Raw genomic sequence first — 27,960 nt, 5'->3', positions numbered from 1 at the left:
TTAAGTTCTCTAGCACACATCAATAATAATTATATGTACTGCAGCCATAAACTATTATTGCATACAGGCCATTTTATATGGCTTCCAAATATTTTTTTATTTGCTCAGCAATGTTACACAGTCCCACCTCAGGTTTTTGTATAGCATCACACAGCTTCTTCCAACTAGCTGAGGTGTCAGTGTCAAGCCATAGTTCTAACATTGTACGACACTTTTGTTTAATAGCAGGTAAACTAGTATCACTCTTAATGACCTTCAGTTGTCTGTTGTGAATACCAAGTTCCAATCCAATAGAATAATAATCTGGAGCCATATCAGTGATGTAATGGTTGAGCACATTCATGGTTGGTGTGGTCTCTAGGTTACAACATGGTTGGGCATGGGTGACATCATTAAGCAATTCAGGAAATTTCTCAAAGGTGAGATCAACAGCATTCACGTAATCAACTCCATTCACGTAATCAACTCCATTCTTCAACATTAAACAAAAATATTGAAATTCTTTACATGTGATGTCTCTGTAAAGTTTGGCTAATTTGAGAAGGTTTACTGATGTAATGTGATACATGCTATCTTTATTAAACTGATAATCTCTAGGTCTTCTACCAGTGTTATCAATTAAATTCTGATTTGCCCCATGTGCTATTAAATACTTGACCATTTCCATTTCATTAAGAGCATATGCCAAATGCAATGCAGTAGCACCTTCAGAATAACCAGCAGCAGTTGTACAATAATTCACATCAACTTTGCAATCTTCCACCACAAATTTAAGGACTGTCAAAAACTTTAACAGGACAGCATAATGAATAATGGAAACACTTCTATCATAAAGCTTAAATTTAAACTCTTTTATAAACTCAATAATCAAACATTGGCTGGCTTCAGAGGAATCACATCCACTAAAAAGTTTTCCCAAGTTTGAGCTATTAGGGTCTACTGAGTACTTATTAACTAATATTCGTGCAATTCCAATTTGTTTAGCTATGAAAGCAATATCAATAAGAGGACATATAGGGTTGGGACCTGCAGCAACCCATTCCACATATACTTCTTTCACAAAACTATGAGAATCCAAGATAAGTTTAAGTGCTTCAGCATTTCCAGAAAATATGCAAGAAATTATAAGCTCTGAATTTTGTTTTGAAAATGTAGGAACTATGATTGTGTCACTGGGATTTGACAGGTGTTTAGAATGACTATCGGCTATGCTTTTGAAAACTGACCCCAGTTTTTGAGCTATAAAATGGGCAGATGAGTCATCACTTAATCTCACATGATCATCCTCCACTATCCAGCCATTCATCTCCATAAACCCCTGACAAACAAGATGCCTCCACACTTTATTGCTAAATGTCTTGTCATTCAGTTTGATTTGGTAAGGTTTGTCCTTTGCCTGTTGAACAACATCTTGATAAATTCTATTTAGTTCTTTCAGTGCATTTTCAGAATCAGTGGCATTTAGCAATCCGACCAGTTCAGTTATCTGGTTTACAATATCTGATTCAGAAATTTTGGTGGAACAGGTAGTAGGATTTAGGGAATGAGTAGAGAAAGCTTTTGGTGTATTTACCATTTTAGTAAATGTCTCTAACAATTGTAATACAGTATGGACACAAGAGTCATCTGTTAGTCTCACATGATCATCCTCCACTACCCACCCACTCATTTTCATCAACTCCTCACAAGCATGATGTCTCCACACTTTATTACTAAATGTATTGTTAGCTAGTTTCATTTGATGATACTTGTCATCATTTGGATGTTGAGCAATGTTGTCAAAGATCTTCACCAGTGTTGACAAGGTAGCCTTCAAATCTTCAGGACTGAGAGAAGCAACAATTTTGTCAAATTGCCTGGACAATCTGTTATCAAAGTGTGAAGCTTTTTGTATATCACTGACATCAGTACTGTCTGTGGTATCAGATGTCAGATCTGGCTCTATGCTGGTTACAGATTCTTCAGGAACTAAATTACTTCTACATCTTCTACCAACAATCTGGTGGTGACTGGTAATGGAGTAATTGTCTGCTCTGTCATCCGGTGTTCCATCATCAACATTTCGGAGAATAACATTTTCTTGTGCACAATTGTCCAACCAGTTAGCATTGCTTGTTGTGATCAGTCTTGATGGGTGAGCTGTATGGGAGGTACCTGTAAGTGAATAAAGATGTTTGATAAATAACATGTACATAAATCAGAAATTTTTGTTCGAGATAATTTTAGTGGAAAAATCATACAGTACGATAGTACTATATAGTACGGACCACAAAGGAGTACAGTGTAGGCGTGGCCCACAAAATAACATCACCCAAAAACAGCCTCAATTTTCCCTGATGACAATGAGACAGTATTGGTTAGGTAAAACTAAGCCCAAACAAGCTTTCAGATCAACCCAAAACGCTTTCAACAAGTTGCTACATAATTTAAAAAAAAAATATTTAACGAAATTTTCTAGTGATGGCTGACTGAGTAACTGACTCACTGATGCCTTCAGATATTTCTCTACAATAAACAGACATTCATCAAATCCAGCAGCACTAGACATCTCAATATCCACCATCAATCCTTATCGTTACTCTTTTTTCATTAATTCGCCTTTTCTGTGGAACAACATACCTGCACCTATCTTACAGATTACCAATATCAATCCATTCCGTGCTGCCCTCAAACAATTTCTTTTTTAGCTGATGTTTTGTATTTCTTTTGTGCTGTTTTGTGTATAGTGTATCGTCCTGGTATCCTTTTATATCAAGAAGTTTGCGGACATTTGCTATACTGTACTTTTGCTCATGGTAAAAATGCCAGCTGGAACAGGCATGTCCAATACATTTTGATTGAAAAACCATTAAAAGTTAAATTAATTATTGTGTATCGCCTACCTCGAGTGTGTTTAGTAACTTTACCGGAGTTCGAACCAGGGACCTCCATACCCAACACCCACATCCTTAACCACTTAACCACTGCTATCTTGGCTGATCATCTCACTTAATTTCTGCTTTATAAATGAAAATTCTAGTTTAAATCTGCTTATAAAGAAACGTTTGCGATTTCATAGACCCACCAATAGAAGTACTAGATTGTTCTAGAACATTCTATGTATGTTCTACTAGAAGTCATCAAAAAAATGTGCATTCTATTAGAGTATTACAATAATTATTATCAAATACTCATGGAATGCAATACATTTATAATTCTGTCTTCAATAATCATCATTGTGTCTGTATAGAAAAGAAGAAATGTGGAAAAGAAGAAATGTGAGTAAAAATAAATCCCAAATAGGCTGATTTTGGGGCTTTATAAAGTACAAAAAAGTGAAATCCACACAAGCTGTAAAAAATGGTACAGCCTGAAAAAACTTGGATGAAAAAAGTTGTGAAATTGTATATATACCAAATCTATCCTGGTGGGATAGTATTTTTGACTGCTCTATTAGGGTATTTTAATGCAGGTGACTGCTCTATTAGAGTGTTTCAATCATGTTATCAATAACAATGCTACCTGTATACTGCATGATGTCCTTAAATCAGTCATTTTCTGTGAGTCATTTCCATTCTGCTCCCATTTTCCTAGAATTCTACTTATCCCATATGTACTCTGGTTACAACCAAAATATGTGGGTGCCACAGTGTCCCTATGACAACATCATAATGAAACCTGTATCTCTTGTGATCACAAGCCACTACTAGATCACTGAGCATTGGCCTTGGAAATGATACTAAATTATATCCAAGTGAAGCCATACTTCACACAATTCACTGGAACTGTATGCTAGTTATTGCCCGGCCAACTGCTTGGTGTTGATCATATTCGAGTTGTCACTTGCCGGTTATATCACAAGAGTTATAAAATATTTAGTTATTGACACTTGTTCTCAGCTTTGCCTCGGACTCATGTCAATAGCTAACTCCTGCTGTGCTATAACTATGACCTGTACACATTTTCATACACACATCGTTGTCATGTCGAGACTTTAATATTGGGTGGCCAACTGACTGACTGACTAACATTGGACTTATTTTTATAAATTTTGATTTTTGGTAAAGGGATTTCACATTATTACATAGGTAGCTACACACCAGTATAAAGGCTATCACAGGTATCTAACACATGTTTGGTTACTTTTCTCTATTATTTTTATTGATGTAACATGACAATGCACACACGTGTAATTGTGTTATAATGTCATCCCAGCTATTACATTACAAACAAGTTCTTTTATAACAGACTAGTGACCTACATGAGCAGGTAATTGTTTGTTACACACATCACCATGGTGATGACGTTTACATTACTTTAGTGAACCAATGAAGCCAATGATATTAGCAGGATACAATGCTGTTAACAAATGGAGGGAACTAATGGGACCAGTACTCATGTGCAGTACTATTAGCATGCCATCAAACTGATACTGTGTATACTATGATTTCTGCTTTGATGGTTTCCCCACTATGGTTACATCTAGCCAAGTCATGCATGACACCACCCAATTATCAGGATTGTGCGTTGCTGCCTGTAGGAAACATGGGGCAATTATCACAATTGTGGGTCTTTAGCTGCCTGTTGACTTACCATATTGCCTTGAATTATGGCTGGTCTCGTATAAACACCTGGTCTCGTATAAACACCTGGTCTCGTATAAACACCTGGTCCCGTTTAGTCACCGGGGGTATACAGCATCATAACAAAAATAAATGCCGGGTTTTGAATAAACGCCGGGTCTCAAATACACACTTAGTGCAGTCATTATTTTTAACAGTTCCAGGCGGTGTTATAAACAATGAAGTGAAGAACGTTTTGTACAGTTCCTTTTAAGCTTGAATCTATGAAATATACTGAGAGAAACATCAAGGAGAGTCCAGGAGAGTACAACACCAAGGTATGAAGTTGACTCATGAATGTTGATGAGGTATATAAATGCCGGTCTCATATAGTCGCTGGTCTCGTTAGTAGCCGGGGTAACCTGAAAAAAATAAACACCCGGGCCGTAATTCGAGACAATACGGTACACCCACTTAACAATTACTGTTAATGACTTTATAGTACTGCTTGTCTACTAATTCCTTTTACAGACGATCCTTCCGTATTAAAACATATGCAGGCTAACTGGTGGGGTTTGGAATTTGCAAACAACAACATGCTGAAAACTGTGCTGGTTACTCTCTATGTAAAAATCAATCTAGGTCTCAGCACTCATCTCTATGACCCAGACCCCATCCAAATTACCCATCGAGTCAGTGGTTCTGCCAGATCAGTAGTACTGACCCACTTACAAGTTACAATCCTCCATGACTACTGGAAGGTTATAGTAGTAACCACTACAACATGGTTACTATGTACCTATACACTGACTTGCAACTGTCTGTAAAGGCAGCATCACACCTATTTAGATAAATAGTACTTAGACTAGTGTCTGCATGTATACCAGACAATAAATGAACCAATGGAATGAGTGATGTAATGCTTCCATGGGGATTTGCTCACATGTAGATCCCCACGTAGGATGTTCATAGTGCTGCATAATTCCATAATGTACTGCTACAGAAAATGATGACAGAGTACTTATAACATAATTTTAAGAGACAAATGGTGTTCGTTTCTTATGATAAGGATGATCAAAGAAATGTGCAGTACATTTGCAAGTCTCAAATTAATTGTGACAAGTCATGATGTAATCTCAATTTTTTTTTCCTGATTTCAATCCCATTGTATGGCAGGACCAATATGAGCCATTCTTCAGACAAGGAAATGTTTATTATGACATAACTAGTGGCATTCATCTAATTAGCACAAAATAAGTGGAAATTTTTTTTAATGACTTGGTAATCTGTATCAATGTGTGGTGCAATAGTGGTAGTTGATTCTGTGGAGCAAACTTTATTATCTACAAGTGCACCATGAATATAATTTGGCTGATTGTATTAATAATATACAGTGGGGCGGATCTAGGATTTTTGAAAGGAGGTTTCTGGGAGATGTATTGTATTTCTCCATAAAGCCATTGCATTAGTATAGTAATATATGTAGCTACACTATTGTGCTACCATTTAGACATCCTTATTTGTTCTTGCTCTTAGAAAGATAATGGTTTTTCTTTGCTTTAAATTCTCTTCAGGGTCTCTTCTCTTTCATTTTCTCATTTTGACCTCAATTAGAAACAAGCGCCTGAAAAAATAATTATTGAGTGAGAAGATGAGCTGCTGTGCATTTAATTTAGTTGGCCCCAGAGATGAAAAAGAAGACATTCTATGTTACTGTTACGATAAAGAGCTAGAAGAAACCAGTATCACTTTAAAAAGAGAAATTCTGAAGGGTATTCTGTCAAAACTACCGAAACCCTTCTAGATCCACCACTGGTGTACTCAATATACACACAACATTTATACTGATATTTGGTTGGGATTGACTTTATGTTCAAGGTGTATGCACACCAAGAATGTATTGTAGACAACTAGCCTGCATGTAATCGTTCTTCCACAATAGCAATGAATGATTTTTCATCTTGGGCTTGACTGCTTGACTCATAGAACCCAAGGTATTTTGTTGTTGTATAACACTTAACAAGTCTATGTACAAGATGATACATACATATCTACTAGTCACTACAAGACTCATTAATGTGTACTGCAACTAATAAGATGAGCAATGAAATCATCTACTACTAACTCATTGTATGTCTCATAACTTATTGTATGAGTTCCAGGATTGTAGAGCACAATTGGTTATGGCTCCTTATTGTACAGCTAACTGGAGTGATTACATCACCACCTCTATTGCCTTCTTTGAATTCCAAGTCTCTCAAAGCCAAGCTTATGCGTGTCTGTTGGGTTGTGTGGATAGTGAAGGGACACTCCCCCACACACTGTCTGATGTCAAGTGACCTTGGTTGGATAACTACCACCCACTTTGTAGTTGGTACAGTTCTTCCAAATATCTGCCATTCAATTCACCATAGAAAAAGTAAGTGATTTTAAACCTTAAAATGATGCACTTAAATTTCCTCTGAGTTCCTTCTGTTGTAGCTTGTTATTCACTGCTCTTTCCAAATCTGGTTCAGAATCTGAGGTATCTATCACGTGTCGCAGGTTATTATGCCTTTTATTGCATGCCTCCGAAACGCCCAATACAAAATGTATGAGGAAATTTTCTACACCCGGTCAGTTTAAGCTATTTTGATGCACCTAAATTCCATGAATTGGACTTCTGGCATCATTGTAGTCGCAGAGAGTTGCTCTACATGTATCATACCTGGAACATCTTGACACCCATTAACCTTCGCTACAGTAGTGTTACAATGAAACAAAAGCACTGTGAATTAGTTCTGCAGGTTATTTTGTGAAAATTACATTGTTTCATGATTAAGCAACATAATATCCGTTCCATGTGGCAAACTTCTTCATATGTTCTGTTTACTTGTATTGCTATTGCATTAGTGTATTGCAGTGGCGGATTTAGAAATTTTCGGAGAGGGTTTTTAGGTTCAGGAAGTTTTCAATGACTGATCCCAGACCGTCCAGCTGGGGTGAATGTTAACATAGCTCAGTGGCCTATAGCTAAATAGATTTATGGCATAAACTACTGTAGCTAGCAATGAATCAGTAAAAATCACTCCACAACATTGTTTCACAGTTGGATCTTCCCAATCCAGGCCTTTGCAGAAAGTTTTGAAGCAACCATCACTCCAATACAGACATCTGAGAGGTGACCTACGTAATTTTCCTCTATAAAATACTTAATTACTATTTCAACACAGATTCTACTGATTTATATACTTACACAACTACTACCACCAGGGGTATCAGTTCAAGTTGTTTAAGGATTACTGTGTAGATCAAATTACTTTAGTATAGGATCACCAATGATTGGAACAGCTTACCTACTTAGGTTGCGAATAGTACCTCAATTAGTACCTTAAATTGTTGTTAGACAGTTATTTACTACATTCAAGATTTATTTTTGTATAAAACATTGCATTGGTCAGGTATACAGGCTGTGTCTTAATCCATATTTAATCATAATCATAATAATCGTAATCAAAAACAGCACTTGTACTCGTTAATATGATAATTATTTTTAGAGACGTTTAACATGCTTAAACGCCGTAATGGCATTTTTCAGTGATTTCAAATGCAAAAGTATGAAGTTTAGCCAGTAGAAAAAAAGTCCCAATATAATGCACTATGTACAACTCTTGGTGATTTTATCATCCACACGATCCGTAAATAAATTTGGGGGCGCGCACACTATTTTCAGAGGGGGAAACCCCCCTGTATCTGCCACTGTATTGTCTTTGTTCTGTTATTTGTATGTACTTGTGGGGAGCACATATGCAGGCCCAGCCTTCTGTATAACCCTTGTCATTTGACAAAAATTGATAATCTAGACAAGCGTAACTCAATTTTTTCACTGTTCGACGTACCTTTGGCCTGAGAGGTGCCTTTTGGCATACCGTAGTACGTACAATGCATTCTTCATGGACTTACCAGTGTCCTCCTTTGCGTCCCATTCATCTTTGCTGACAGCGAAAAGTGTTGATTTGGTGGTAGCACATGATGGCTCCTTCGTAATGGAAATCGTCCGTATTTTTCATAGTGGCTATTTTGTTAGCAGAGGTGCTCTTTGAACAGTTTTTGATTCGATTGCTGTGTAATGGGTTGAATATAGCCAACAACGAAGCATACATAATGGATACTTCACTTTTCAGACGATAATTGGGGTGTGCAGTACCATTTCTTTCTTTGGGTTTGCATAGGTGGTTTTCAAACAGTTCTTGATTCGAAAAACTGTGTAACGGGTTGAACATAACTGACAACGAAGCGTCAAAACCCTGTATCAGTCACTGTACTAACTGTATATGTGTAGGTAGATGTAGTCTATTTAATTATTGTATGTATGTATGTATGTACGAACATACGTATGTATGTATGTATGTATGTATGTATGTATGTATGTATGTATGTATGTATGTATGTATGTATGTATGTATGTATGTATGTATGTATGTATGTATGTATGTATGTATGTATGTATGTATGTATGTATGTATGTATGTATGTATGTATGTATGTATGTATGTATGTATGTATGTATGTATGTATGTATGTATGTTGAAGGCACTGCTGAAAAGCAGTGTTTTTATACTGAAGCAGTCTCCCTTAAAAAAAGGATACTTCACTTTTCAGACGATAATTGATATGTAGCTGGGGCACGCGGTATCATTTCAGATGCGGTATGCATGGGTTCACCAGTCATAATCATTTACAAAAAAAGTCAACAAACAAGTACCCAAATTTTTTTTCGGAATTTTCAGAACCATAGCACATTGATGGAGTAGTCCATGATATTAAATCACAGTTAAATATTTTACCACTGTACAACCAATAATTTAACATGTAGAGCTCTATGCTGTATCTGCAGTCAGCACTCTGTTGGGATTAGAAGCTAGCACTGTTGTTGCTATGTGCCTGTGCTGTTGCCTTAGTCTCGTGCACCAGAAGTTAGTGATGTGGTGCACAAGATACAATGAAGTTGATGAACGTTAAATCGATACCTGTTGTATGATGAGTGGATCACTGCAACTGTGACTGAGCTAGGTCTTCCTCGACCTATTTATTCGGAGCTAGTACAATGGCATTCAAAACTATTAATTCTAGTGAAGAGGGTTCTTTTTTCTCCACCAGCATAGTATATATATACTCATTCCTCAGTGTTGAAACTAGTGCACTAGTTTTAACCTGTGTAATATAGCCACAAGCTTTACGACAAGCCACCAAACAAGTAGAAAATATTCAATTTCATGAGTGCAAATATTTCATGTAATTTATTTTGGTTAGTTGAGGCAACCATGTAATATTCTTGTTGTCAAATATTTCCCAATCTACAGTACTACTGTAGGTGAATGCGTATGCACTTACAAACTGTTGCACATATTTGCATCAAACGTTTGTACATACTATTATGTGGTTAATTAAAATATTTACGTAATGATTATGCAGATGTGACTTGATTAGTATGAGATAGCTACGCTATGTTTCAGCACACACTAGGAACTTTTGATTGTGGGATTGATTTTTGGGGTGTAAAGTTTTAAATACTACTTCGCTATTGTAAGTTAATACATAAAGTTAAGTACTTAGGACTATAAGCTACTCACCTAGTTGTCATATTCTTGTTTTGTGGTCTGCTCAATGGCTGACACACAACCCACACAGTGGGTAGAATTACGCATCCACACACCGTCCAAGCAATTGTTTTACAGATCATTAGTCTTAGAATATAGTTTAGTTACTGTCAAATAATCTAAACTTAGGAACTACACTGAACCTTGCCTATATTTACTAATTGTCTAGCTAAATTAATAGCAGCATAACACTAAATTGTATACATGGTTGATGCTAGAAAGGGATAGTATTAACTGCACGAGTGCCTGGTTTTAGAAATAGCACAGTATCAATTGATTTTTAAGTACTTTTAACAGAACACAAGTACACAAAAAATTGGAATTTCAACTAGAGTAGGGACCATAACACATCGAAAAAAAGTACTGAAGCAAGCTGGAGTAGTGCATGAAGTAAAACAATAAGAAGTGTTATATCCCTACTGTGCTCAAGATTCCTTAATGGAAATGCACAGTAGGAATATAAAACTTCTTATTGTTTTACTGTGATTTAATATCGTGCACTACCCAAGTTTCAGTACTTTTTATCATTGTGCTATGGTAAAAAAATTATTATGACTGGTGAACCCACACATACCGCATCAAAAGGAAGAAATAGCGTTGCACGCCCCAGCTATCAATTATCATCTGAAAAGTGAAGTATCCATTACGTTTCACTGTCAGCTATGTTCAACTTTGTGGTCCCTACTATACAGTAGTGTCTTTGCTGCATTGTTTGGATCCTTTCGCTAAAACGATTGAAACACTCTAACAGAGCAGTCACTTACGTACATTAAAATACTCTAATAGAGTAGTCAAGAATATTTTGTTAACTATCCCACCAGGGACTCACATTGAATTGATGGGCTATAGCTGTCATACATTAGGTATATATAGACTAGCTAAGTCATCAACATTGAAAGTTAGCTACTCCCTTGAAACCACAAAATTTAAAACATCATAGGCCACTACAAAGGATTCTAATTAACTGACATGCAGTGCCTGCATATAGATTTGGGGAAGTTGTACCTGCAACCTCAGAAAAGTCACATTATGGGTATGTGGTAGCTGCAGTATGTGTAAATGCATGTCTCCAATGAGAAGGCTAGCTAAGCAGTCATGAGGATTCTTGGAGACACTTCAGCTTGACAAAACATATACCAGTGCTGCTGCATATTCCTGAAGCCTATAAGAGGCACTGTTGGTTAATTATAGGGTACTTCAGTTTTCATCAGTATTTAATGTCAATAGTTGAGTAGTTTAAAATGTTTATGGTAACTAACTTTCAATTGTATTGATGACTTAGCTAGTCTAATCTATGACAGCTATAGTCCATCAATTCACAGGCCATCAATGTGAGTCCCTGGTGGGATAGTTAACAAAACAGTCTTGACTGCTCTATTAGAGTATTTTATTGCAAGTGACTGCTCTATTAGAGTGTTTCAATCGTTTTAGTGAAAGGATCCAAACAATGCTGCAGACACATAACATTGTAAAATCCTACGTGTATATTGCATGATGACCTTTATCAGGCATTTCCGTAGGTTGTTTCCGTTCCCGCTTTCCGTTCCCATCCCGTTCCCATTTTCCTCAAATTCTACTTATCCCTTTTTTTGCTCTATACACTGACTATTAAAAAAGGCGGCCAAATTACCAGCCAATTAGATGTTAAAAAGAAATAATTTAGGATGTAGCAAGAGTGAATATAGAACACAGCTGGACGATAAAGGTTTCATGTTAATTTTTATTCAGTGTTAATTGCAATTAGTTACATATCAACATTCATTCTTGGCTGCTTCAGATATCAGCTGTTTCAATTGCCAGTTACTTTTACTTTCATGGGTGCATCTTTTTTACAGCCAAAGTGTTCTTGCATGGAATAAAACTTTGGTAATGACAGTAAGATTGGTTCTTGGCCACTCCAGATATCAGCTCTTTAAGTTACCAGTTATTTTTATGTTAATGAGGTCTTTCTCTACAATTGAGCTGTTTTATATTGGGTTACAAGTACTTGTAGTTTCTTGGACACGCCCTTTCTTGGACATGCCCTTTTTAAGGCAAAGGTATTTTTGGGATGGATATCATTCATTTTTGTCAGTGATAGATAGGAACAACAAATTGGTAAAAACAATGCATAATATTATCTAGGAGTGTCCGACATGCACCTATATTGTCATCTTGTTTATAAAAAGGCATACATACTACTGAGTGTTTTATTACACTGTAAATTTTGAAGCATGAATTTACAGTGTAGAGGAGACCGACTGTTCTATTAGAGTATATCTACCTTTACTGTGACATTCATACTATTTACAAACTTTTACAATATCTCATATCTGTGGTAAATGCTCCAGGCATTTATACTGAGAAGATCTAGCAATACCTTGGATATGCAACCTGTCACATTATTATCAAGAGTCCATGCATAATAAGAGTCCATTACAGACTCTTAATTGTTATTATCATATAACCACTTTTAACATTGTGATCGTAGCTTCAGGATTGGAGCAGCAGAGAAAGAAATAGAGGACTCTTAATCATCAAAACTTGGGGAGATGGAACCAAGGATGGAACAGTATTGCCATGGACAATGTATACCACAAGGGCATCAGAGTACATGTATAGCAGAGTCTCAATCACCACATTATTTTTGCCTGGAATTAAACAAATTTTCAAAGTAGATGAAGCAATTAAAACTAAAAGGTGCAGTACTTCCACTTTTCCAAGGGAGCATACCCCCAAACTTCTTATGTACACTAGTTGCTTTCAGTTCATTATCATCATATAAGTATAGGGATTGGGCCTTAGCTACCACTTTCACCGTTACTCTAGTGCCCCTGATGTATCAGTAACATACAGCAGCTGTAGATAAAGTTAGTTAATGCCATAGGCGTAGCTAGGGACGGGCATCTACCCTACCATCACAGTTCTTTCTTGCCCATCATCATGCAAGTCCTGTCAAACCATCACACAAAAACTTCAGCAACGCACAAATATTTCTCGACAGCATATACTAAAATACAAAGTACGCATACCTCCTTGTAGAGCCATGACTAAGAACAAGTTTCACGTGAATGACAATTATCATGTGACCCATTTAGGGGAAATTTCTTGGAAAGTCCCTGTAACACTTCAAGTGAACACACGTGATATGCGGTTTATATTAATTATTGATGGCAGTCCATGCAAGCCATGTCTTAACATTTGCTGTATTGTAACTAGATTTCGATGGAGTGGTGAAGCGTAGCTACTTTAATTTGAAAGTAAAATATGTACACCACTTGAAGAAGTCGAATGGATATTAAAGAGTCGAGAATGTTGATGCTGGTACTCAGCTCATCATGGAGGTTCAGTTACGTAAAAGGGGAGTGAAGAAAGATGAAGCTGGTATGTTAAGTGCCACATCGCCTAACACTGATTAACATCTCATGGAGGGATTGTCGACAAGGTACAGACCGGAAGAAGTAAGCTAACGTACATGATGCTTGTACAAAAAGTACGTACTCATTCACACACTGCATACTGGTCTAAATATCTGAATTTGTGGACAGTAAAACCTGTCTAATCAGGACACTGTGTAATAAGGTCACCGTCAACTTGTAAATCCCCAAATGTGTCTTTTGTGTAAAAAGTGACATAGATTTTAGGTGTGTTGTATTTAATGCCCGCCTGTTTGTGTTTACAGGTAATCTGGTCATACAGTAGTATGCAGTTCACCCACTAGCAGTTGGATGTGGTCATGGTACATACATAACTTGGGACCAGGTAGGAAGTCTTGAATTTCAGGTCAGTTTACATACAAAGGAATTGTATTACTTAGTGTGTTCTTTTTATAGCTCTTGATTGATTAACTGTACATGCATGGACTGTAGTGACATCAAGGGTGTCATGAATTTCCAGGTCAGTCTATATACAGTATGTACTAAGGAATATAGCATTTGTGAATTTCCAGGATCAGGGGTACTGTTATGATGTAACCAAACTAAATACTCTGGTCAGTTGACATGTTGTGTTTATAAAAATGTACCATAAAGTAGAGAAATAAAGCGAAATATGTGTAAATATGCCTATTTTTTATTTTAGTGAGGTTGCAATACTATGATGATGATGACGACTCCTAAAGATTTTTTTTGTCACGTAACGCAATACAAATCTATTGAGAGATGTTGCATAATCCAGGACTATTATTGCAAAACTGTCCCTACACGTAAATAACTCACAGTAGTGGCTGCGTGTCTTTTAATTGGGCATGCGCTTTGTGATTTCTTGGCCGCATGCCTCACTACCGTGAGTCTTGATGTGACTGGGCCAAGAAAAACCAAGTATCAAGAAATGTTGGTTATAAGTATTTACAGTGCTTTAGCTCGCACATAGTTGAAGCGATGTATACAAAATTTTAACACATTTTACACCAATTCCTTACCTTTGAGAGCATCCACTAGCCAACATCTAAGTTTCCCACCATTTTGGATAGTTTTTAACTCGAGGTTGATTGTATCAGGTGAGCTCCACTAGGGGTGGTGGGTGGGGGTGGAGAGGCTGTTTACATAATGAAAGAGGAACATGTAGGATAAATTAAGCCAAATTATGGGCCATTTGGGCCTCAAAACTGACTACTGTAAAATGATACAGCATAGGTCTTTGTTTAATACCACAGAGCTGTGTAATGAGTTGAACCTAGCTGACAACGAAGCGTAATGGATACTTTACTTTCAGACGATAATTGATATAACTGGGGCGCGTGGCACCATTTCTTTCTTTCGGTATATGCGTGGATTGCAGAGGTGCTTGTTGTTGTGCAATGGGTTGAACATAGCTGCCAACGAAGCATAATGGATACTTCACTTTTCAGATGATAATTGATATAGCTGGGGTGCACAGTGCCATTTCAGATGTGGTGCACATGGGTTCACCAGTCATATTAATTATAATTATTTACAACAAAAAAAGGTTAACAAACAAGTACACAGAAAAATTTGAAATTTTCAACTAGAGTACGGACCATAGCACATCGATAAAAAGTACTGAAATAAGCTGGAGTAGTGCATGATATTAAATCCCAGTAAAATAATAAGAAGTGTTATATCCCTACTGTGCTCAAGATACCATAATGGAAATGCGCAGTAGGGATATAACACTTCTTATTGTTTTACTGTGATTTAATATCGTGCACTACTCCAGCTTGTTTCAGTACTTTTATCGATATGCTATGGTCCCTACTCTAGTTGAAAATTCTAAATTCTTCTGTGTGCTTGTTTTAATGTAGTGACTCAGCAGCTCTGGTAGCTACTCAGATGAAGTATCATCTATATAAGATGGAGCTGTTTATGCTCTCCTGTGGTCAAGGAAATCTCTTGAATTTCTCACTATTTTCAAGAGTTCATAGTAATCAACTAGGTTTTCATATTGTATAGTATAATGGCATTTACTGGCACAAGGCCAAATAGCAGCCTATCAGGGGCATCTTGTCAGCTACAATCTCATGAAACATGCACCTTTTACACAATCAGCAAACTACTGATTTAACCGGCAAAGTATCACAATCTTTTGTGTAGCCAGCCCCTGTTACCACAAAATATAACACACACACGCGCACACATACACACATATACGTATATAAGCACACAGTACACAGCTCACAATACACATCAGATCCAGTAAGATGACTAGCACCATGATGATGTTGTGTGACGTCATCAGAGGAGAGGTAAAATTCTGTGATTGTTATAACATCAAATATTACTAACAATACCATTACATGTAAAACCATAATCATACCTGCCCTCAGCTTATCAGTCAGATCAGTCATTACTGATATCAAGTTAAACAAGTGACAGAATTGTTTGTAATCTCTTCTAGTGTCTAACTGAGCTAGCAGAAGATTGATAATCCTCTGACATCTGATTCTTGAGCTTTTTCCATTGAGAATAAAGCTCTCCACATCACTAGGAATTTCTAAGTATTGTTTTAGAATTTTGATGGTCAGTTTACAGTTAGGTATTAAACTCTGATACAACAAGTTGTAGTATCTGATCAGAAATGAAAATTCTGCACATTAAAGATAAAAACACTAACTCTAACCCTGAAGTCAATTGTCATCTTACCAGGTCTTCTCACAACCATGAGCACATCATCCAATTGTAGTGCATGTAAACAGTCTGTGGCTATGGCAATACACAAATACAATAATCATTCATTACGTAGTGTTGTAACAAGGTGATGTTATACTGACACAGCTACAGACTACAGTAGAACTGTTTTGTCTAAGACAATTACACACACTGGAGTTCTTACTAGTTATATGATTTGATCCATGACTTGTACCAACGTAAGGATAGTCACTTGTGTCTTCTTCACCATCCATGTGGACACTAGTTTAATCCTACATGTGGTTATACAACAATGAGATGAACACTATTACTGAATTGTTTAATAGTGTATATTGGGTACTGATCACAAGGGGTAGTAGAATATAAAGATCAAAATGGAATTGAGTGATCAAAATGATAGGTCTGATGATCAAGAAGGACTTGCATGAGATTAAGTAACTCAGAACCAAAGCTTTTTGATACCTTACAAGATATAGAAAGAAGTTTGTGAGAGCACAGATTTTGTAAGTGGTTATATATTTCTGGTCACAATTGATTGTTAGAATGTAAAGAATTAAGACCTTTTAAGCAAAATCAAGTAATCAATGTATACTTTTCTGTTAATAATATCTTGATTGTGATCACAAATGGTCTAAACCATACCAGTAACATAACTGTTGTCCATTCACTGGATCATTGTTTATTACCCATTTCAAAAAAGCAGTGTAGTTACACAATAATATTGTATTTTCAATATGTGAGAGTGTTTAGTTGTTGGTAATGAAGTTTTCTTGCGGTTAGTTAACCAGTCAGTGGGTTGGATTGGCTGAAATGTTGCCATGACATAAGTACCATTTAATGGAGAAACCAAACTTACAGTGCATAGTCTTCTGTGTGACAAATTCAAACTGAATGTATTGGTAAAAACTTTTGCTAAAATCAGTGCTTGACTCTTGCTTGAATTCTTGTATTAGCTATGTTGTAATCTATAAGTATATAGAGCATTTTCAACACGTGATCAACTTTGCATAATAATAAGTTTCACCTACACGTCCAACATTTTGGTGCACAAGTTAAAATAGTGCAATGATATTCGCAATGGTTCACGGAGTGTATTGTGTTCTTCTAGTGATGCAGAGAAGAAATGATTAATTTTGAAGATAATTTAGTCGACAGATCTTCAGAAAGTTGATTAAAATGCATCAAGAGCGGACTGAAAGGGGAGTCGTTCCACGATGACACTGACAGATTTCTCTTATTACAGATCGTGCTTGTTATTCCTGGCAGCTTTTTTACAGTATAATGTGACAAGACAAGAGCAGAAGGATATGTAAAGAGCTTACCCAGCACTACAGCACAGGGCATGCTGTACCCGAGTAGCTACTCCGGCAGGGATGGGACTGAACTTGAATAGAGTCAGTGATGAGAATTAGGAAGAAGTGGTAGTGAATCTGTAGCAAAGTTTGTAGTGATACATGAGTTATAGTTCTCAACTTGGAAGGTCATCAGAAAATTTGATTGGGGTGCTGTTTCATACTGGTACATCTGAAACGCCAGCTAGCACAACAAAAAAATCTTAAGGGAATCCCAATCTTAAGCTAGCTGCGTACACCATGATACCCACCAGTGCTGTAACTAGCTGTGTAGTTTTCTTGATGGTCCTTTGGTAAGGTTGATGAACTGGTATGATTTGGATATCTGTGTACGCTATACCACACAAACAATGATGTGGATTGTTCTGTAATATTGCAGTGTTTTTTCTTCATTAAATGTAGTACATTATTTTGCCATAAATGTTACATTTCTGCTATGGTCCTTTAGTATTATATATTTAAAATTGTTCTTGAAAACAGTGCATAATGGTTAGTTAATCTGGTTGAAAGTGTTTCATTGATGGCCACTATGATTACTCTCAATCCAGAGGAGGATGAATAACCTTTTATCATATTTGCATGTGCATAAAATATGGCGTATGGAACTGGTACCGATATTTTTATATCCCTCATGAGCAGTGTGTGGCTTGCTTCTTAGCTAGGATTGAGATTATTAAGGGCTTGGGAAGTGTACATTATGTTGCACAGATCTCCAATGACCTATTAGAATTATTTTGCATGAATAGGTTTGGTCACTAGATGTTTGGTGACCCGTGACTAACCTCCTCTGTTGTCAACCAGTACTGAGGCCAGAGCCCCTCATATGCTACCATTAGAAACGACTTGGTAAAAATTAGCACTGGACCATATGATTGGCACTGCATATGACAAGTTCAATAGGTAGATAATTTAACATGTCCATATCATACAGGAACATGTAGCTAGATGTACAGATACAGTTAGACATGTGCACAACTACAATGTACATATACACAAGTAAACATAAGACATCACAATCACATACCAGAAAAAATCTAAGTGATAAAAATGTTATCGAGCAATCTATTCCACCACTATGAGCAGCATGTCAAGTTGCATATGTTGACTAGCTAAAGTTCTAGTTGAATAAATCACTTACGTATAGTATAATAGTTTGTCCAACACAGATGTGGAACTTCAATGATAGCCAATGACGTATGAGATGTACGATGATGCCACTGATACATATTCATACAAGTTGTAGACACTGCCTCTGGCACTATATAGCAACATATGGTATCAAGTTATCAACTAGTCAGCACTTGGAATTGTGTGGATAGTGGTTGAAAGGACGGCATAAATAGCTTCAGATTTTTAGTTAGCTAGCTAGCTTTTCAGATGTATCAGCATGACACAGCATCCCATTCAAGTTTTCTGATGACCTTCCAAGTCGAGAACTATAATTCATGTATCATACAAACTCATTACCACTTGTTCCTAATTCTCATCACTACATTCAAGTTCAGTCCCATCCCTGCACTGAGTACTCGGGTACAGCACACCCTATAGTGCTGGGTAAGGTCTTTACATATCCTTCTGCCCTTGTCTTGTCACATTATACTGTAAAAAAAGTTGCCAGGAATAACAAGCATGGTCTGTAATAAGAGAAATCTGTCAGTGTCGCGTGAAATGACTCCCCTTTCAGCCCGCCCTTGACGCATTTTAATCAAGATCTGTCGACTATATTCTCTTCAAAATTAAACATTTCTTCTCTTCATCACTAGAAGAACATTGTAAAGACACAATACACTCCGTGAACCATTGTGAATATCATTGCACTATTTTAACCTGTGCACCAAAATGTCGAGACGCGTAGGCGAAACTTATTAAGGTAAGTAAGGGGGTTTCCGGACAGCTGCGTATTCCACACAGCTGCGTTTCCGGACACTTCGTTTATAATCCACTACTGAAGGATGGAATGGAAACCAATCAGGCTATGGTTTGAGTACCTAAGTACCCCACTTGTGTGCTATAAAATACCAAAGTTTTATCTCAATAGCTTCAAGGATTTCTAGATTCATCACGCATGTAGAATATTTTTGTGTAAAAAACTTTCTATACACGTGTTAACAGTAGATTGGGGGCATCATTCGTAATTCTAAGCAACCATATACACCACAAATTGTCTATCACACTATACAGTGAACAGACATATGGTTTAGAGATAGCACAACTGGATTCCAAGCCCATTACCTGCATTGTGCCAACTTGAATGTGCAATCAACACAACCAGCAGCTCGGAGAAGCCTGCAGCAAGGATCTGCTGGGCCACTTTGCTGAAGTATGCTGTTTCTGTGTTCAGATAAGGGCTGGTACAGATTTCCAGGCAGTAGATCAAACGTTGCATCTCAGAAAGCGTTGCAAGACAACTACAAGGTCAGGAGCAGCATAATGCAATTCTGCTGCTAAAAAAAATCGCTGCCATAAACAAAGTAACCAGCCAAACAGAACGCTATCAGTCTCTGCTGGGCCACGGCACTCAGTGGAGTGCAGCAATTCCCATAGCATTGCCAGGTACGCCTACTTTTACTGGGGTCCAGAAACCCCATGCCACATAAATTTTTAGCATTTTCTCAAATTGCAAGTTTAGACTGTTCTTTCTCCTAGCATCCTACACTTTACCACTCACAATTTATATCACTGATAGCCTATTTCATTGGCTACAATTTGGCACCAAGCATGTTAGAATCTGTTCTTCTCTTGGAGAAATAAACAAATTTCTAATACATGTACAAACTTTGTCTAGAAACACCTGCCCCTACCTTATTACGTAAGGTCGATCACGTGCTGAAAATGCTCTATATGCTTCACAAAACCATAGATATACTAATGCTTACCAGGATTGGAAACGGAAGTTGTGGTTACAGATATCTGTGTTTCGCCTGACATAATAATTTCACCTCACTGTACTATGCATGACATTAGGTAGGGTCCAGAATCATTGCTGTAAGTAAAAAATGCAGTACCATGTTGTTGTATCAATAATTGGAACACATAGCAGAAGGAATTATGAGTCACTATACCAAATTTCAAAATGGTTTGTTGCTTTGTCTGGGCTATGCATGTACCAAAAGGAAACCAAAACACAAAGTGAGTTGTGTTAAAACCTACCAAAAAGTGACAGTCTTGTCAAATACAACTGCACTAACGCATAGAACAGTCTACAGCTTGTAGCCCGAATATGGCCTAACTTAAACTTCACTAGTCATCTAGGGGTGTTCCAAAGCAGTTGTATGCTTAGTTACGGGTGACACGGCCTGATACAACTCCAGTTTTAACTACTTCAACAACTTTCTGTTTGTTTATGGGTGAATAATGCTCGAATGATTTTAAGGTATTGGGCTCTGCAAAGTGGTGATGATGACTTTCCCCTTTACCTGTAGTTTTTCTTTCTTTGTTGTTCCCCTTTCCCAGTAGTTGTATTTTATTCATTGTGATTATATAGCTTGTTTTGTAGTTTTTAATTGTAGCATTTGTTGTCATGTGTACATTTTCATCATTAAAAAAAAAAAAAATTCTGAGCAACAATATTAAAATACTAGCTATTTTTCTATACTCTAGTAATGCAATACTTTCGAGAAAGTTCCACTGTACGTACTGTAAGAAGCAGTCTGTCACACTCGGAAGTAGCCAAGGCGAAACACGGATAACTTCACAATGTAAAAATATCGCGTGCGCAACTTCCGTTTCCAATCCCGGTAAGCGTTATTATATCTATGACAAAACGAAGTTTGTCTTTTTGACCTACTGCAAAATACCTGCTTGTGTTTTGCTTCGAAGATCAGAGTACTGGAGTGCCACCCCTTGGATATATGGGTTTAAACACACATATAAACAAAGCCATTACAAACATCAACGTATTTTTTCATATACTATCTATGATCAAATCAATCAATCAATCAAAAAAAATCCACTCACGCAAATGAAGTGACTCAAACTACTTGACGGTCTCGTTGATGATGCACCCGGTTTAATACTATCAAGTAAATAAAATAAAAATAAAGTCCCAATCCGCCCACGCGCTCTATCACGTGAAAGAACGCGTGATCGTGGTTGGGGACGAGACGTTTCACAATGAGCCTTATCCGCAATTACGTCATAACGCGAAAATAACGCAAAAATTGCGAAAAGTGTGGGGGCCAAGTAGCATACTTTGTATGGAAGGGATAACGTTTCGACATGTTCCACGTGAAGAAAGCATGAGAAAACTCTGGTGAGGCTTATTAACTATCTTACTATGTAGGGGCACGCATTTTCGTACTTCTCGAGTAGTCCTACGGTCTGCTTTTGGTTTCTTCCCAATGGCTCTCTGTACAAAAGGCCCCCACACTTTTCGCCATTTTTGCGTTGTGACGTAATTGCGGATAAGGCTCATTAAGTGATGCAAGGGGGTGTCACGTCGGATCACGCTGTGGGTAGATCTGCGACCGCGGTCAAAGTCTTGACCGGGGAAAATTTCACCTTGACCCTTGACTTGCAGTGTTTATCGTCTTTGACCTGTGACTTGAGCGTTTCTTGTCGAACTTTTGACCTCCACTTATTTCTCTGTTTTCCTATTCGCACCTGCGCTTGTAACCTAGTATAATATTTTCTTAGTGCGTGCTACCAGCAGCTGGGAGAGAAAAATCATTATAATTACGGCGAAATACCTGTTGGAGCTTTAAAACATCTTAGAGATCCTTACTTCTTGTGAGTTACGTATAATCCCGTAAACTTGATAATAGCTACGTATAGTTTTCGATTGTGGGTTTCGAACCTTCCGTATCTTCTTGACCCTTGACCCACTGTAAGAGCTATTTAGTGGCCTTGACCGTTGACTTAGAGTTTGACCGCGGTCGCAGATCGACCTACAGCAAGAGCCTGAGTGACACCCCCTTGTGATGGATGTGTATAAAAATGCTCTAAATCAGTGTACAGTTGATCTTCATAGCAAGTTGGACCTTCAACCTTACTTGCTTCATCAAAATATGCTAACAAACGTGGAGTCGAGTCAGTCGACTATGCTAACAAATGCCATAACAACTAGATACAAAAAGATCAATGATCTTATAGCGTTATTGCCCAGAAAGGGTCCTGATTGGTGGAAAAATTATCAAAAGTTTGAGGAGCTCAGCAGTGGGAACTGCACATGAACAATTAGCTGATATACTTGAAAAGAAACTAGTTGATATCATTGGTGAGTGTTTAATTGTACGCTGTGCCTAGAGTCACGGCACTGTGACTGGACATTTTGCTGCTAAAGTCACGGCGCAGTCACCCAGAATTCACACACTAGTTGTATGAAGGTAAGTTTTTGTTGAGTTTGAGGCGAGCTAGGGTTGGCAGGAGTCTAGTATTCCCCGAGTATTCGACTTTAGGGCACGCGCCTAGTAGTATGCCCCGAGCATTTGACTTTAGGGGATGCGTCTGGTACTTTCGAGTTAGGGTTAGGGTAAAGGTTCAGGTTTAGTTTCTTCTTTACTGGTGATTTATATAGGTTTCTTCGTGAATGACATATTTAAGGTACAAACTAAAAGAGTAGGGTAGCTGGCACCACAGTGATACAGTGATAGAGCGCTGGGATAGAGTACGGGATGTCCTGGGTTCAAGCCTCACTTTAGCCAAAACTTTTTTTTTTCATTTTCTTAGGTTTTTTGTCCAAGTTTTTTTATTCACGTGGTTGCCGTGACTCTAGGCACAGCCTTAATCGTATAGAGAGAGCTTGCATGCTAAAAATTTTGTGGCGCGTATTACAAAAACACATAACAACCATTGCTAGCCTGACATTTGTGAGGTATACTTTTCAATGTTATGCAATGGGGTGAATACATTTACTTGGTCACCATGCTTTACCAACTGTATACCTTAGCTATGTTTTGGGACCTACCTGACATGGTCACTATAATGCAGTGGTGTTATTAATGAGGCATAAAGTACACCTTTGGGACCTGGTCACTATAAGAAATAGTATGAATTGTATGTGCTTAAGTCCAATCAAATAGTTGTCCACCAAATTTATATCACGTGGAGATTGATGAGTGGGTATTAGCAAAGTTGGCTTTGCTATAATTACATGTATCCTTAATCAAGTTGTCAAATTAGTGGGCACAATTTAAGTGTGTAATGAGGTAATCTGATATTTGATCCATGTATTACCATTAGATGGTAATGAGGTGGCTGATAGTCCACTATGGAACAAACAACAACCTGCTAATGAATTTGCTTAACCTGAAATGATTCTTCAGCAGCCACCGGGTTAGAGTTTGGGTTTAGCTTTATATCTTCATTGCTATAAGCTATAGTTAGACCATTAGCTATAGTTAGAACTGCATGCATACAAATTTTCTAGGCAAATAATTTTTGCGCACAGACCAATTTCAGGATTTTTGTGGTTTAATTGTCGAGGATCACTTGTTTTTCACTGAGGTTACCTATTAGAAAGCATAGAGCTAACGCTGATTTTTGACGGTGAAAATTTTGTGGAAAACCAAGCAACCACAAAATTTTCTAAAAATTATGTCCCTCGAAAATTTGTACGTATACAGTAATTAAGTTGGTTCTGCTATTTTTTTCATAAATAGATGTATCTAACAAGTCTATCTGAAATGTCTTCACTTACTGAATATGCTACATCTAAGCTTTTTTCATGGGTCTCCTGGATAGAGGCTGAGGAACAAGACAAGGAGTTGGGAATTTGCCTCCAGAGTTGATACCAAACCACCAGGTCCTGGAGCGACTAAATTTTAAGGTTTGAGCACTTCATTTATAAGATGGAAAAAAACAAAAATAATTTCTGCAGAATTCTGAGCTCAAACTCACCATAGTTTGTAATTTGCATCCACTGCTAGCTGCCAGCACCCTGAATTTTGGACCATATTAAATGCAAGACAACATAAATAGCTAATGGATGTTTCCGCTGAATGCTCTATTAGAGTAGTTAGGTGACTGCTCTATTAAAGTGGTGACTGCTCTATTAGAATATCTCAATTTTGTGCACTCTCAACAGTGTTCCATTCTTGCATAGACTTTAGCACAAATCCTACTAAATCAAAGTTGGCTAATTACTAAAAAGCAATACAAAATTGCTGTACTTGAGCAACTGGGCATTAAAAAAGATAAGGGGCACTGTCCTTCCATTCCCCACAGTAGAGGGCAGTCCCACCCATCCCCCTCTTCCTATTTCTCCATCTCTTAGCAATATTGCAATGTATAAAGCCAAACACGTTCACAAACATCAACGTAGGTGTATATCTGTTTTTTGCCTCACACTACCAATCTAATCCAAGTACATAAAAATTCCAGGCATTTTGAATACCTGATCCAATTATTGGTGCAATGTTAGCAAGCCTCTGGCAACCATGCCAAACACAGCTACTACCACTCAACAACGCAGCACTGGGATGTCTGTGTACCACTCAAGCATTTGAGTCTATGCAGGCAATATCTTTATAGGACAGGACTAGTAGTTTACAGGAGCACTGTCCAAGTGATGGTGTACCACATAAAGGTGGATCATTGTTTTGTAATAACTGATGTATCGTTTTGACTGGTAGACTGCAGCTTGCTGTACGTGTGTAGTTACGTATATAGCCCCTTTGTAGCATGCAGCTTGCTGGTTTCAGTAAAACTCGGAGGTAATTCCCTGGATTTGTTGAATTATTAGCTATTACTCATAATAACAATAGTTAAGTTTTCATATGTGGCTAGCTAACTTGCAATGTAGCTATGTACGGAGATGTGTAATTTCTTTTAACAATTGCATAAACAAAGGCATGATTCTCTTGTAATTACAAAGGAGCTATGCGTAAACATATTAAAAATTCACTTAAAGCCAAACATAGACCAACACAATTGTAATCATGAAATGTAGCTTATTTTTACCCATACCATATCATCTGTTGTTGATCACTCTGAACGCTTAATTGAAGTTGCAGAAAACTTCTAAATGACAAAATTTCAGGGCAACCAAACATATTAGTGAAATATTTGCAAAAAGAATTTGAAGGCATCCAAGACCCAGAAATTAAGTTTATGTACAGAGTGTCAAGAAAATATAAGACGATTTTATAGTATATGAAATGCTGAAGGTTGTCCCATTCGGTAAAGGGAACAGCTATGTATGTGTGTGTGTGTGTGTGTGTTGTGTGTGTATGGAAATTGCATTTCCTCTCTTCCTGTTATTATATACAATGGTATAGCACACAACTTTCTTGGCTGCATGACACACAATTGTAAATACCATCCTATAATCTAAATCTGGTCACATCTACATTTTAAAATGGGCAAATAATATACATACTCATCATAATAATGTGCTCGTAGAAATCACTAGAATCTAGCATCTATAAGCATGTGTACAATGTGCTCAACCAGTTGAACTCTGGTTACTTGATATATATGTATGTTATTTGGGCATTACTACTAAATGTAGTATACTGTAATGTATATTTAAAATAGGTTTTGCTCATTATCAGATTGTAGCACTTTATGTTGTGTTTTGATGTAGCATCACTGAAACACAAGTACAATGACGTTCAAAAGAAAATAAAACTCAAGAGGCCAGAGCTGATGATGAGCTTAAAGATTGCTATTTTCTAATACAGACTGTGAGTGACATTGAGTTTTATGCAGTAATGAATGAGATGGGAGGTGATGAAATTCTTCGTATCACTCAATGAGATCCTGTATGCAACTCCATCAGTTGTTATTATCTTGGATATTGGGAAGAAGTCAGGGTTGCAGTCGTACAGACATCAATGGGAGATAGTGGTCCTGGTGGCTCCTGGTTTGAAACATGGAAGGCTCTAAAAGCTATGCCAAATGTGAGCAGTGTTTTCTTAGTTGGTGTATGTGGAGGAAGGATTAACAAAGTGTCACTGGGTGATGTGGTAGTATCCATAGCTATCCATAGATATCCTGACTTGAAGGTGATTCCCGGGAGGTTTGTTAACTACTCAGAGTGCTTGTTAAATATTGATGATAATTTTTATTGGTTTTTATCACAAACAAAGCACACAAAAGATTATGTAAAATTTGGAATAATTTTAAGTGGACCTTGGCTTATCGGAGATGTTGAAATGCAACAAAAATTGATGCAGATGTGTCCAGAAGCAATAGCATTTGAAATGGAAGGTGCAGGGGGGTTGCCAGAGCTTGTCAACAAAATAATGTTGGCTGTATGGTTGTCAAAGGAGTATGTGATCTAGCCAACAAACATAAAGCTGATGACTGGCAACCACAAGCTGCCACAAATGCTGCCCAGTATTTGTGTAAGATGATAAAATATCACCCAGAGTGGGATTGTCTGGTAAGATTATGTCGTAAAATAATAGTTTGCTGTGTAGCTGTATATGTTTATGGTTTTTGGTTCATTGGGTAATTTGTCACAGCAACTGCACCAGAAACCACTAGTGTATCTTCAGGTGTATGAGACCTCTCTTGTTTCCCTACTTTTTTCTATATAATTCTTAATTTTTCCTTATCCTTGTTTGTTTACTTTTTTTGTAACATTATTATGACTGGTGAGCCCATGCATACCTCATCAAAAGAAAAGATGGCGCTAGAGCTAATGTTTTCATCTGAACACGTGCCCCACCAGTTATTGACTCAAAAGTGAAGTGGCCATTACGGTTCACTTTCATCTACGTTCAGCCCACTGCACAATGCTACAAACGAAGAACAGCAAGAGAAATGCTTCTGCAATCAAATTAATCCACTTACAATGGAAAACTCGGACGATTGTCGCTACAACCGTAGGAAAACCATTGCATTGCACTACTGCGAATTGACACCTTGCGATGTCAGCAAAGATAAATAGGACACAAAGGAGGACAAAGGTAAGTCCATGAAGAATGCATTGACACTTATAAATATAATTTAAATCACTAAAAACTAGTGCAAAAGAAAGCCTAGAAAACGGCTAGGCAAGATTTTAAAATGATCAAACTGAACTTCATTTCTAATGTGGTTGTGCGATCACCAAAAAGCTGTAACTATTGATAATTATAGTATAGTAAAATAGCGAGAATACGATAAATATCAAAGACCAGCAATTGCTATATATATAAATATATATACATATATCGAAGTTTGATATGATATTGAAAATTATTGCACACGACTAACCTGCAGTAGACAAATACATCGCTTTGTAAAAAAATGATACATTTTGGTTGTGATGGCTAATTTAGTCAGGTTACTGTATTATGCAGTGACCCTGGCTAGAGGAGGTTGGGTGGGCTCTAAGCACCACCTAAATATATTGCCCATTTTTTATTTGGTATTTTGTGTGACCCTCAATATGTACAATATAAAACTAACAAAC

General features: G+C 37.3%; 1 protein-coding gene and 1 long non-coding RNA gene across 5 annotated transcripts; one reads left to right on the top strand and one right to left on the bottom strand.

Moving 5' to 3' along the window:
* Positions 1–21,688, bottom strand: LOC136241168 (uncharacterized). Of its 4 annotated transcripts, XM_066032346.1 has the most exons (8): positions 21,576–21,643; positions 20,495–20,601; positions 20,420–20,444; positions 16,451–16,538; positions 16,261–16,320; positions 15,935–16,204; positions 15,797–15,871; positions 1–2,154 (listed from the first exon to the last, which is right to left on the bottom strand). In XM_066032346.1, the coding sequence occupies exons 4-8, from the start codon at positions 16,518–16,520 to the stop codon at positions 74–76; spliced, it is 2,556 nt and encodes an 851-aa protein (XP_065888418.1). In that variant the 5' UTR covers positions 16,521–16,538; positions 20,420–20,444; positions 20,495–20,601; positions 21,576–21,643; the 3' UTR covers positions 1–73. The 4 variants fall into 4 exon arrangements, with proteins under 4 accessions (XP_065888418.1, XP_065888414.1, XP_065888416.1 ...); XM_066032342.1 differs by lacking the exon at positions 20,420–20,444; XM_066032344.1 differs by lacking the exons at positions 20,420–20,444; positions 21,576–21,643 and adding an exon at positions 21,035–21,050.
* A 111-nt stretch (positions 21,689–21,799) lies between these two features.
* LOC136241089 (uncharacterized) lies at positions 21,800–26,198 on the top strand. The gene is made up of 3 exons (XR_010694153.1): positions 21,800–22,833; positions 24,218–24,384; positions 26,143–26,198. It is a non-coding gene; the product is annotated as an uncharacterized lncRNA (long non-coding RNA).
* The last annotated feature ends 1,762 nt before the right edge of the window (positions 26,199–27,960 follow it).

Source organism: Dysidea avara, chromosome 12 (genome assembly GCF_963678975.1).
Source record: "Dysidea avara chromosome 12, odDysAvar1.4, whole genome shotgun sequence".
NCBI lineage: Eukaryota > Metazoa > Porifera > Demospongiae > Dictyoceratida > Dysideidae > Dysidea > Dysidea avara.
Note: the sequence above shows the minus strand (reverse complement) of the source record. Positions and strands in the feature narration are given on the sequence as shown.

What these genes read in the sequence shown, in the direction of transcription:
- LOC136241168 (XM_066032345.1), bottom strand. Translation starts at nt 16,520, where the DNA reads ATGGATGGTGAAGAAGACACAAGTGACTATCCTTACGTTGGTACAAGT. An exon ending in TGGATCAAATCATATAACTA is followed by an intron (nt 16,321 to 16,450) that starts GTAAGAACTCCA and finishes GTATTGCCATAG; the next exon opens with CCACAGACTGTTTACATGCA. An exon ending in CATGGTTGTGAGAAGACCTG is followed by an intron (nt 16,205 to 16,260) that starts GTAAGATGACAA and finishes TTTAATGTGCAG; the next exon opens with AATTTTCATTTCTGATCAGA.